Source organism: Motacilla alba, chromosome 5 (assembly GCF_015832195.1).
Source record: "Motacilla alba alba isolate MOTALB_02 chromosome 5, Motacilla_alba_V1.0_pri, whole genome shotgun sequence".
NCBI classification, from domain to species: domain Eukaryota; kingdom Metazoa; phylum Chordata; class Aves; order Passeriformes; family Motacillidae; genus Motacilla; species Motacilla alba.
The window spans coordinates 35,299,715-35,312,825 of record NC_052020.1 but is presented as its reverse complement, the minus strand read 5'-3'; the positions used below and the strand labels follow the sequence as shown (position 1 = coordinate 35,312,825).

The following is a 13,111-nucleotide window of genomic DNA, read 5'->3' as shown; positions in this document are numbered from 1 at the left end:
TAAATATAACAACGTATATGAAGTTAGGTGGAATAAGGGGTTTAGGGCATGCTGGTTTAAAGTGGTGGCCTAGAATGGCTTTCAAAAATAAACTTTTTACTTAAGAATGCAATAGGTAAAATACTGATTTCAGAATACCTTTGCATTAGTTATGCTGTTTTTAATTGTGAAGATGTTTCACTTACCTTAATTAAGAAACTTCCACCTTCTTAATTAAGAAATTAATTGTTCCACCTGCTTAATTAAGAAACTATTGATTGATTCTGGTTTGACTAAAATACAACTTAAATGCTGACATAATTTTATAAACATTATTTGGACTCATGTTTATAACTGTATCTTGTGTAAATTTAAGATGGCTTCAACAGAGTATTTCCAATGGAGAAGCTGAGTTCCTTCAGCCATGAAGAGGTTCAGATGATTCTATGTGGAAATCAGTCACCGTCTTGGGCAGCTGAGGATATCATCAATTACACTGAACCCAAACTGGGATATACAAGAGATAGGTACTTTTATTCTGAGTGATTTTAAAGTAGTAGCTAAAAGAAGTGATAGAATGTCTAGGATGTTCAGTGATAGAATGTCTAGGATGTTCATTAGATGAAGATGCCAAATTGGATGAAACTGTTGGTTACTGAAGAGTAGGTGATTGTCTAAAATTGCATGAAACAACCATGTGTTACAACAGATGGGTTAGAAAGTACTTGGTAATTTTTGATGAGAGAAGATAAAAAATTATTCAACTACAAGCATCTAATGAAAACATAATGGCAGCTAATGCAGATTACTAAAATTAGATTTTAGAGTTTTTATTCTCATATTTGAGAGTAGTTATAATTTTTTTATGACCGTGCACAGTTGTTACTTTGCCCATATTTCTTATTCCTTTCTCTTGAGGTGTAGTTAAAAAAAGAAAGTGTACTATGCAGGGGACAAATATACTTACTGGTGGCTGGCTATCAGAAGATGATCTTGATGTTTTTGGGTTTGTTGGGTTTGGGTTTTGCTGCTTGTGATGTTTGGTAGCAATAACATAAAAATCACTTCTGGAACTGTGTTAGAATAAGCCTGCTGAAATGTTTGAGCTCTGCTTCTTTACCCAGTCATATGCATTCAAATGCAAGATACCCAAATAACACCCCAAGATAAGTATATACCTACACATTTTTTTTGTGTAAGGAGATTAAAGACTCTGCAAGGAGATTAAAGACTATTATTTTTGGATTTAAGGATGTTTTATTCTTAGTACTCAACAGGCCCTAGAATCTTAAAATTTCAGCTTAAATGTACTAAAGATTGTAATTCTACTGTGTCAAGTTAAGAGAAATTTTAAAACCCTCCACACTCTCTTCTAGTGTTATCGGAACTAATTGTTTTACTTTATTTTAAGCCCTGGATTCCTTCGATTTGTGAGAGTCTTGTGTGGAATGTCTTCGGATGAGAGGAAGGCTTTTCTGCAGTTCACCACTGGTTGTTCGACACTCCCACCGGGAGGGCTGGCAAACCTCCACCCCCGGCTCACTGTTGTGCGCAAGGTACGGCGTCTCCGGGCCACCCTTTGAGCCAGCTGCTTTGGCTTGGCAGTGCAGGGCTTTCTACATTAGCAATGATGGTTTTTATTTTAGTTATTTAATTTGTGGCAGTATGCTATGGTTTCGATATTAACCTCTTGTTTTAGGTCTGCTCTGATAACATATATATTATTTTCATATATAATTCATATATTTAAATATCAAAGTATTAATGCACATATAAAGCAAGCATATTTATAAATTGGCCTGTAGCTTTGCTGATGCTATTGTTTCTTGACAACTGGTGTTAGGTATGCAGCAAGTGCCATGACTTAGAGGACTTTACAGCTTTTAACTTCCATACCTAGTACTGTCAACAACTGCTGTGAAATTGTTGTTTTTCCTCAGGTTGATGCTACAGATGCAAGTTACCCATCTGTGAATACATGTGTGCATTACCTAAAGTTGCCTGAGTATTCTTCCGAGGAGATTATGAGGGAGCGTCTGCTAGCTGCTACCATGGAGAAAGGCTTCCATCTCAACTGAGCCGCTGAGCGCAGCCTGGGACATGGAAGTGTTTTTGATACTAGCAAAGCCTCTTGTGTTTGTGTGCAAAAAATACGATCTCCACGCTGTGCTCTGACGAGACTTGCCTTTTTTCACCTGTGAGGCTTTAGGAAAATGTGGAATGTTTGTTAGCTGCTAATGACAAAATAAATCCTTGTAACTACACAGCCAGCAAGAAATTGGCACAGAACACTGTGTGATGCTTCAAGGGCTTGCACAACTGGAAATTAAGGTGTTTCTGTTTGACTGTTCCAAAGAACAGATCATCAGATTTTCAGTGTTCACTGATACAAATTTCTAACAGTGTATTGTGTAAAGTTTGTCTTTTAATACCCTGTACACTACGGTTGCCATCACTGATCCCTGTTTTGCTGGCTTTAAGCTAACTGGTCAGAAACTTGCTTCCTTTAAAATTTAGACTTAATGGGCATCTTCAGCCTTTTCTTTTTTAATGGTGCCTGCACTATTGGAGTATTTTAGTGGGTTTTTGCGTATAATCATGCACAACCATTTTTTTTTCTTCTTTTTCTTTCAAGTGGGAATATATTTTGATTTCTCAAATGCCCTGCTATAAAGATCAAATCCTTAAGTGTGTTTGTGCAGCTCAACAATAAAGCTAATAAAAAACACTGGTTCCTAGTGCAAGGCACACTTAAAGCAAGTTTTACTTTCGGTTGTATTTTCTTTGTATATTATAAACATTTATTTAACTTGTTGCAGTTTGAAGTTTAAAAAAAAAAAAGCACCCAATGTGTAAGCTCAAAAGTAATCATTAAAATGTTTGCAACATATAAAAATGTCTCTTCTGAATACTTCATTAGAACTTGCTAAATCTCTGGACATGTTTTGGACAGTGTTCCATGCTTTTTTAAAGGTTTCAAAGAACTACATAAGAGAACTGTTGATCTCACAAATTCATCTTTATGTTCAAATCTTTTCGGAGTAAGTGGAACTTAAAGAGTGAGTCTGGCAGTGATAACCTGCGTGTGGCAGGTTTTGGTGCTCTTCAGTGAGCCCATGTGACCTGAGACTATAGTTCTTCATTACACTGGAATATAATCTGGGTCAGATGATACAGTTGATTCAGCTTTACTTGAGGTGGACTGGCTTTCTTGGTGTTAGCACGTGATATTTATTGGAAGAAAAGTGGCTTACAGTAAGATAAAGCAAGATATGGTTTAAAAGATTTTTAAGTAGCTGATAACTAGAAAAAAAAAAAGCTTTAGTGGTTGAATCTGTGTAATAAGTTTTGCTTTGTGCCACCACCTCTTCTCAGGCCACTGCTGAGAGGGGCTTGCCAAAATATTCTGCCTTGCACATACATGTCAGGTTGGTGCTAGATTTCTTTTCATGGCATTGTTTGTAGGACTTTGCATCATTGTTTTTTAGATTTTCCCTAGTGCAGAACTGGAGGGGAATATCCACCATCCTGCCCACTCCTGTGCCTGACATGCTTCAGACAAACACCTGTGTCCAGGTTTATGCAACTCTGCTCCAGCCCCAACATCATCTTGTTTTGATAAACATGTTACCGTGTGAAAGCCCTTTGGATTATTCTCAGACACAACACTCTTTGCTCCTTAGGCCCTGGTTTCTGAGTGGTGTTTATGTGACCAGTGTGTGTTTTCACACAGAATGTGCTTGTTCAGTATCAGGTTGTATGTAGGGTTGGGCTGGAGGTTGAGAAGAAGGAGGCAGATAACAGTTCTAGAAAGGTAAGTGGAGGTAAGCTGAGATTGCCAACTGCCCCCTGACTGACAGAGTAGTGTGCAGTGTGAATCACCACGCTGGATGCCTGGGAATGCAACTCAGTGTAGCTGCGGCTTCCTGCTTCCTGCTTAATTCGGTATCTACCTGGTCCTGAGAACTTGCATATCTTTTATTACTCATCTTCTGTAAGAGTTTTAATCTTGATGCATAGATAGCATATACAAGAGAAAAAAAAAATACACTGCTGTGCCAAAACAGAAAAGATTTTGTGTAATTTATGAAGCCAACGTGACAAAAGAGCTGATTTTAATTATCTTTTATTAATATTATAATATTTAAGTGCTAAATAATTCCAGTTAAAACTCGCAGAGTATGCAGAAATACTTAACACATCTGTACTTTTCTTTTGTGTCCATGACTTGAATGGCAAAGGGAGGGAAACCAGCTTTTTGATGAAGGATGAATATAGTTTAAAAGTAAGCATGAAAGTCACAGAACTATTATTAACAGTAAATTTGTATGAGAATAAATCAAGCTGGTGCTTAAGGGAAGGACTGAAACTCAGTTTGAATTGAAATTTCTATGTATTTTGTCTTTGTGTGGCATGATACTACATAATTCAAAGTGATACTTAATCAGTCATGGTAAGTTTCCATTTTTCATCCTCAAAATGTTTTATAATTATTGACCATTCTAGGAAGATTTTTGCTGGGTCAGTGAAGCTGCATCTGAATGCATCCATATGTTTAGCTGTATCTTTCCTATAGGGTACACAGAGTATAAGAGAAATGGAAAATATTTTCCAGCTAATTTCCATGTTGCATGAGTCAGTCTTGCAACAGCAGGAAACTGCGATAGGCACATTCTTGATGCTTTTGCCATCTTTTGTAAAACGCCTTAGTCACTCTTGCATCTTCCTAGCCTTCTGCCACTTTGTCAAGCACAAACAGAGGGGCGAGAATTCTGTTCCGGTTCGTTTCCACAATGCAACCATTTAGCACCATTTCATCCAAAATGATGTGCACTCTGTCCAAATTGAACATGATCTGGAAACATTTCAAGTTAAGTGTATTTTGAACAAGATAATTCAGAAAAAAATCTCAAGCTCCTAAGTCTTCAATAAAAATTAACAAAAATCAGTATTTCTTAATTTATTCTAGTTTATTTACCATTATTTTAATAAAGCTAGGGAAACAGTTCGACTGACACATTTTTCTGATCACAGAGTGGTCAGAATTAGAGATGTTGAAGCCCCAGCAGTATCCTGTCCTGGAATATAGCACTAATACATAGTGGCAAAAAAACTAGGTCAACTTACACTTAGATGTAGGTGGTTAATTTTACTGTCTGTCTGAGGCACCACATGCTGTCTGGATATGCAATGTTATCAAGGGGTCACAACCTTTTATGTGAAGATGCGAGAATTCTACATTCCTCCAAGGAAAGTAATTAGCAAATTCTTAAGCACTAGATTCTCAAAATGTCCTTGCCCTGAATAACAGTATTTGATCTTCCTGGACATAGCTTAGTTGGAGTATGCTGATACATAAAGCTGAATCATTGATCTAGCAGTAAATCTCATAAAGAGGAGGAAAAGTAAATAAATAAGCACATCTGTCCATAAGCACATCTGTCTTTCCTTAACTTTATCTAACAGCATCTGTCTCAAAAAAAATGATGACAGGTCTTCCAGGGATACGAAGTGGTGGGCAGTCATGACACATGAGTGTCCAGCACATCCACTGAACAACTGCCAAGGGTTATGCTGTGAAAAAAAAGACAGGGATGTTGCCATTTATCTCCAGAACCAGAAATGGAAACGGGCACAGCAAAGCAGCCTGCTGGCTGCATCTGTTACGCCTCACTGACATACATACACAGAGCATGAATAACCCTTTATGTGCCTTACTCTCCACCTGTTCCTGCTCTTTAAATGTGTTCTATGCTGAGCACAACAGGTCTGCATTGCCTTCATTTTGTACCTTCTAAATCTTGCCCATGTATTGAGGACTGCTGCAGTGGAGCTAGCAAGACTTCATACAGTAACTGCTAAATACATCTCTGAATACTTTTCCCCCCACTTTGATGAGTCCCTAGAGTGCCTTCTCTCCCATTCTGCTATTTATGACACTGCGAATTGAACTTAGGAAGACAGCCTGGTTTTGTTCTAGTGTTTGTATTTATATTAGTGGACTTCCCTGCTAATCAGTGGAATTGCAATAATCATGTTTTTGAAGCCATCAAGAGTTTCCTCTGCTCTGCAATAAATATCAGTCTTAATTTTTGAACACAACTCAGGCATTGAAGAAGACTCCTCTGTCTCCTGGCTGCCAGTGGATTAGACTTTGGCAGTCAGCCCTACTGCTCTGCCAAGGCGCTGGAGCAGTGTGAGTACTGGACTGCAAATGACAACAGCCAAGGAGCCAGGTATCTATGTATTCGTTCCTCCTTGCCGTGAATGCTCTGGGCTGAACTTGGTGCTACTGTGTGTTTGTGCAGAAGGAGAAGCAATTGTAACACTGCTCCAGTGGAAAGTGTTCTCTTTGACCCAAGAGCACAGCACGTCTAGGTATGTGTAGAGCACAATTCAGGTCCCCAGATAACTTTTCTACTTGTTACTGCTAGGTGAGAAACTATAGCTGTCAACAGGGTCTTGGGGACTGCTGTGGTTCATCAGAGAGCTACTAATTTGCTGACCTAATCTTAACTACCTAATTAAATTCTAAATAATTTTTTAAATACCAGACTTCTTCCTGAATCTGACCATAGGCCTGCATGGTTTCTAGAAATCCTGCCTTTTGATACCGAGGAGCAGTGCTGTCCTTACAACTTCAAACAGTCACTGTTTCTGTGGTACCAGAGACACAGATTGTAGCTTTATTTGGCTTGGCACTTTAAAGATTGAAGCCAAATTTCTTGCTGTGATAAACTTACTGAGTAAATCAGCCTTTACAGAAGTATTTTAATCTGAGAAATTAGGATTTCTTTATTACAGTAATGTGAAAGTTTTTAGAAAAACAGCTGTTTTGCTGCTTAGTTGACATCTGGCACTGCTCTGCCCTGGGCTACAGGATCTGTTAAAGAAATTAGATAATGTTCCATTCAGGTTTCTGCAGGTGAAAAAGCCAACTACTCCTAGCTTTTAATTTTTACACTCTACCACTGATTCACACTGCCCCGCTTCCCATGGCAGAGCCCAGACCTTCCTCTTCCTCTAACAGTTCCAAAAATGTAAAACCCAGACAACTTAATCAACAAGGATCAGTGACAATGCAGCAACCTGCCGCCCCCATCTTATTTTTCTGCACCATCCTGTTTAAGGAAACATTTAAATCACATTTTTAATCACATTTTGTCATCACTGTTTATTTCCCTGCTGTATTTCCGGAAGAGCCAATACCATTCAAAGGAAAACTGTACCCACGCAAAGAATCTTGGAGCTGTTCCACTCAGAGCCCTTTAAAGTAGTTCAATGAGATGCCAATTTCCCTGCAGGCCTCTCCAGGTTATTTCCAAATGGGTTTACTCCATTGCAGAGAAGTAGCATGACTTCTGTCCATCCCTGATGTGGTAGTCTCACAGTCACCATTCCAGAAATAGTAATTTCATCTGCAGTTTGAATGGGGATACTAATACCATTCTGGAAAGATTTATCAACTTGATTTTGGAAGGTCACAAAGCATTCTTTAACCTCTACCCTCAACCTAACATTCCACCTCCCTTCACCACAGTGTTCTTGGCAAACAATTGGATTGTACAGGGAGCAAGTCTGTCTTTTCCCCCTCCTGTAAGTTTCACCTATGCTTTATGGTTACATCTTGCCCAACACAGCTCAGCCATTCATGTCTGAATGCCTGCCCAGGGAGGGATATGTATTTGATCCTTAGCAAGGCTCATCCTCCCCACCTGTTAACTTGTTTGGCAAGTGACCCCAAATTTCAGGGTTTAAAGCCCGGGAGTCATAAACCACACCCAACTGAAAGCAGCAAAGCAAACCAGTTTGAGCAGCTGGCAACAAGAAAAAGCTGTATTTGGTGTTTGCACTGCCATGTGCTCCACCCAGAGCTGTCATTTAAGGTCCTGCTTCCAGTAAGAATCCTGGCTGCCCACAAGAAGAGCACTAAGGGACTTTCACTAGATCCAGGCAGAGGATAACAGGACTTTTTAAAACAAGAATGCAGAGGAAAACATGTTAATCTTTGCATGCCAGCCTGGGCAAAGGTGAGTCCCCCCTGGCTTTGGCTTCCTAATTTCTGGCAATGCTGCAGCAAGCTGCATACCAAGCAGTAGAAGTAAATGGTACCTACACAATTGGCATTTTAAATGTTACACTGGCTTTTGGTAACTTAAAGAGCTCCCCTTCTCAAAGACATTAATGGTATTATTCCACTATCCCTTTTCTACTAATTTCTACCAATTTTCTACTAAGTAATTCTACTATCCCTTTTTTGGCAAATGCATACTGAGAGGAAGTACATGTGACACAAGCATTGTGTATATTGACAGTTGAGCAGGGAAGAGGGGAACGAAAGAAGGGGAAAAGGCACAGTTAGAACTTGCATGTAATAAATAACTTCTTCCTATAGAGGCATTTTAAGAGATCTCAGGGTTTTCCAGGCAACTAGTTGAAGGGTGTGTCCAAACTTAAGAGATGATGAAGTGCACCCTGCGATCACAGACCACACCCAGGAGCACAAACAAAGGCTTTCTAGGTCACAGCACAGGTACATATGGGGCAGATGGTTTGCTACTGAATATACAGCACTATAAACCCTTGATTTCCATAGTGTACATTCATCTTCAACTAGAGGTTAGTTGGAGTTGCTTCATTATTTAGTCTAGACTCACACATTCTGACTTATCTTTGCCAATGTTCACTTTCAGTAACTTTTAGCCTATCTAATGGCAGGCATGTTTACAACACTGAAACTCATTAAATGCTTTCTTGACTATTTCTTCCTCAAATGACTATGCTGATATTAAATAGGAGACAAAGGCGCCTTCGAGTTCTGTGAAATTCTAGAACTAAGTTAATTTTAAGCTAGTCTTACAGGTTTCCATTTTACCCACTTATGTTACAGAGCAAATTGAAGTGCATCCTTATAAATTCAGAGAATAAATGAATCATTCAATTTTCTCACTCCTTAAATGCACTGTATTCTCAGTGTTATCCTGCAGAGAACTGAAGAATAGTTGATTCACATGAAGTATTCCCTATATCAAAGCTTCTTATCTATCCTAGGAGGAGCAGCAGCAGCTAGTTGCAATGGAGTGTAATGGCTTTTTTGGATCAAGACAACATTCTTCAGATGCTTAGTCCTAGAGCACTGTCACCCCCTCCCTTCCCACAAGGGGAGCATAAGTATCTGTTTCTCTAGAAGTTAATACCGTGTCTTCAATTTCACCAGTTCAGGCAATAGAAAAGTTACCTTTAGTAATTTTAGAAACTGTCATACTTACCAGTGTTTTGTTCCTTATAAAGCTGCTGTCCTAACACTTGTGTTTTTATAGTCTCTTTTGTCCTCATCATAGCAAGAAAGTAGTTCCTACACCACCCAAGCTGGAGTTTTAGTGCTACAGCGAACCCCACCCACTTATTTTACAGACAAAGTGAGGCTTATCCAGTGCTATTAACACATTAGGGCATAACACCCCAAGGACAATTTCAGTACTTGTTCATTCCGCTGGCCCAACAACACTGCTTCCTGGTATTTTAAAAACAATCCAATGTCATTCCAGCCTAGGTACTCATAAGTGTGCAACTGACTCTCAAAATGAGAAGGGCCATCATATAATGTCTAAGTGGTTCACAATTCACACATGAAAGCTTCTATAAAAAGCTGGCTATTCTCAAGCACTTAGGCAATAGGTAGTCTGTGTTCATTTCTGCAGAATACATCAGAGAACTGGACAATCGTTCGTGCATTGTTTAGCATCATCCCTGCCTATGTCATACATACCAACATGATGTATAAATCCTGTTGGGAAGCATTCAGATCTGACCCAGTCCCTGCCTTGTGCCCAAGGCACCCTTCCTGACATCTGACTCCAGACAGGCCATGACATGAGCTACAGTGTGGATGCCCTGGATGAATTCAAGTGTGGACCTAAACGAAAGCTCGAGTTCTGCCTCTGCTGGAGCTGCATTGCCAGGAATACTGGGGTAATGCACTATGTCTGGGAGCTGCAAGAACCAGTGCACATCCTGCAGGCCTGGTGTGGGCTCCAGGGACATCTCAACTGTGTGATAGGCTCAGCCTTTGGATTTAACTGAGCATTGCTCTGTGCGTGGCTGAACAGCCTTAGTAATTATGGTCTATTTTAAATGAGTTTTGAGTTCATGTAATTTTCTGCTTATTGTTTCATGTTAGTAAACACTGCTGGCTATATAAAACAGCCACTATCACATTTAAAATAAACTTCCTATGGATCTGTACACAAAAGTAATAGCAGAGTCAGGAAATTATGACAGCCTCCTGCAAGATACTCTGTAAACAAAGATTCTGTAAATACTACTCGGTGTTCACTGTAGCAGACCTTCAGAAGACACCTTCTCCAGCAGATATTTTGCATCCAAGCTAACTGCACTGAGCACAAGAGTTAGTGTGAGACCATTTGGCAAAGGCAAAAGTTTAATCGCAGGTGAGGATATTTTCTTTCACTTTATGAAAGGCAGGTTGATGATTTATTTCTTCCACTGCAATAACAGCTAAAGGCACTTGCCCAGATTGTTCTTCTTGGTCAGCTATTCAAGATGTTATCAAAAATAAATACAGTCCTGAACAATCCACTTCCTCTTAGTTACACCTCAACTTTACATTCATAAGGGAGGGTATCTCATTTTGACTATTTTAGGTAGCTTTTAAGCTTAAGAATTAAGCTCTTCCTAAGTGGGAGAATTATTTTGTACATATATAGAATTAAAATGTTTTATTGTAAAGTTGTTCCTGAAATGTATATCATAAAAGTGCACTTCTGAATGCTAAAGCTACATACTTCATGCATATGTAATATGTGTTAAGGAGAGACGTATCAGACACGAGCTTCTCCAGTATTTTTTCCACTATGACCAAGTAAGTTAGAAATGCACACTCCTATTTTCTAAATATTTATATTCATACCATCATGCAGATGAGACCCATGTAGATGAATTTCTGCAGGAATCATTCAGACATGGTATTGCACCCTTTTCCAACATTAGTGTGGGCATATAATGCAACAACATCTCCGAACAGTGCAGACTTAGGAGAGGATGCCATCCACAGGGACCTGGACAAGCTCCAGGAGGGGGTCCATGGGAACCTCCTGAGGTTTAACAAGACCAGGTGCTGGTGTGGCACCTGGATTGGGGCAACTTCAGGTGCCAGCACAGGCTGGGGATGAACAGACCCAGAGCTGCCCTGCCCAGAAGGACTCGGGGGTGCTGCTGGCTGAGAGGCTGGACATGAGCCAGCCATGGGCACTCCCAGCCCAGAGAGCCAAACGTGTCCTGGGCTGCATCCAGAGCAGTGTGGGCAGCAGGGACAGGGAGGGGATTCTGCCCCTCTGCTCTGCTCTGGAGAGAGCCCACCTGCAGTGCTGCATCAGCTCTGGGGTGCCAGCACAGGAAGGACATGGAGCTGCTGGAGTGACTCCAGAGGAGGGCCACAAGATGATTAGAAGGGTGCAGCATCTCTCCTATGAGGAAAGACTGAGAGAATTGGGATTATTCAGCCTAGAATACAGATGATTTAGGAGTAACTTAATTGGGGCTTTCCAGTATCTAAAGGGGAGCCTTCCAAGAAAGCTGGAGAGGGATGTTTTACCATGTAGTGACAGGACAAGGGGGAAATGGCTCCACACAGAAGGAGAGCAGATGTAGATTAGATATTAGAAAAAAATTCTAGGTGAGGGACTACCCCGGGTTTCCCAGAGAAGTCATAGATGTCTCATCCCTGGAGGAGTTCAAGACCCAGAGTTGACAGAGCTCTGAGCAACCTGGTCTAGTGGAAGGTGTCCCTTCCCATGGCAAGGGGGTTGGAACCAGATGACCTTTCAAGTTTCTTCCAGCCCAGACCATTCCATGATATGCAGCAGCCTTTCTCAGCTATTAAATGGGCTAGTGGGAGTAGCTCAAGGTGTAGAGCCTCTTGGTAGAAAATTGCTGAGCAGAGGCAGCAGAATTCAGAATACTCAGTATACCAAATGACTCAGATAATCAGGCAACTGCATGCTCATCCACTATATGGAAAGATGGGGGATTCTTTTTATGTGTAATTACTAAATAGGTCAGGTCAGTCTCTAATTTGGCAAAGCTCATTTGCATGAACACATAGTTCAGGATCAGAACTGAATACAAAAATTGTATTTCTATTTGCTCACACACCTTAAGTGTCCCTTCACATTGAAATGTCATTATTGCTCTTTCATAGTATCAGAGAATTTAAGGGTGGTTTACTAACACCACAGCATTTTCTAAATCTCAGGAAGGAAACATGGACAGTATGTGTGAGTCTATGTACATATATATGTGTGTGTGTGTGTGTATAGTCAGCAAATGAGGCAGAGTTACAGCATGTAGCAAGCTATAAAATATTTTCAAAAGTGAAATTAATTATTTCCTTTTTTTTTTTCCTTTTTCAGTAAAGAAGTAAGAACAAGAAAAATTGCAGACTTTTGCTATGTTCTTCATAAGTGGTAATTCATAAATAAACTAAATTACTTGACAGTACTTGATAGCCAGATGGCAACTGTATTTCAGGTGTGTAACTGAAACTCTGTACCAGCAGATCTGCATTTAACCAACAACAAATATAAGCATAAGAACTGCTGGAGTAGAGTCACCGCAGTGCAATTGGAAGAACTGAGAAGGAAGACTCTGCTACATTCTCCTGGTTTAATTATTCCAGCATTGTGTTTTATTTACTTGCTATTTATGTTTAATTGTTCAGGACTGTATTTTAGTATTTGTATTTGGGAGAGTTTTAAATCACATTTTATTAATACCCTGCAAAACATACACATGAAAATACAGCACTGTAAGGGGAGAAGTGGGAAAAGTCAACATCTGGTTTCTTAAATATTCTCCTCTCACATTTTTCCCTCCTTCCAAAGATACAGAAAGTAAAACTGACTTCTTGCTTTCATGAAGTAAGATCAAACTGCAAACATAATCTTACAAATAGTGCTGCTATTTGGCTCGAGACACAGCTGTGACATTCAGTTGTTATTACAGTAATTTCAGTATCTGTTTTATTGTAACTCAAAGTGAAACCTTAAACTACTTAAGCCTGAAAGTTCCCCATGAATTTTACTTTTCATGTATTTAGTTCTCTCAGAGCAAG

The 13,111-nt window shown here is 39.8% G+C and overlaps 2 protein-coding genes across 20 annotated transcripts in view; one reads left to right on the top strand and one right to left on the bottom strand.

The window, feature by feature from the left end:
• The window catches only part of HECTD1 (HECT domain E3 ubiquitin protein ligase 1), a 60,202-nt gene extending 57,327 nt beyond the window's left edge, over positions 1 to 2,875 (top strand). For all 10 annotated transcript variants that reach the window (XM_038138503.1, XM_038138498.1, XM_038138494.1 and 7 more), the window contains 3 exons: positions 356 to 506; positions 1,391 to 1,535; positions 1,920 to 2,875. In XM_038138503.1, the coding sequence (XP_037994431.1) occupies positions 356 to 506; positions 1,391 to 1,535; positions 1,920 to 2,057 (434 nt within the window). In that variant the 3' untranslated portion in view covers positions 2,058 to 2,875. The remainder of the gene's footprint in view (positions 1 to 355; positions 507 to 1,390; positions 1,536 to 1,919) is intronic.
• A 1,214-nt stretch (positions 2,876 to 4,089) lies between these two features.
• The window catches only part of AP4S1 (adaptor related protein complex 4 subunit sigma 1), a 40,425-nt gene continuing 31,403 nt past the window's right edge, over positions 4,090 to 13,111 (bottom strand). For 8 of the 10 annotated variants that reach the window (XM_038138517.1, XM_038138518.1, XM_038138510.1 and 5 more), the window contains one exon: positions 4,843 to 5,553. In XM_038138517.1, the coding sequence (XP_037994445.1) occupies positions 5,314 to 5,553 (240 nt within the window). In that variant the 3' untranslated portion in view covers positions 4,843 to 5,313. The other 2 variants (XM_038138519.1, XM_038138520.1) reach the window with 1 other exon arrangement.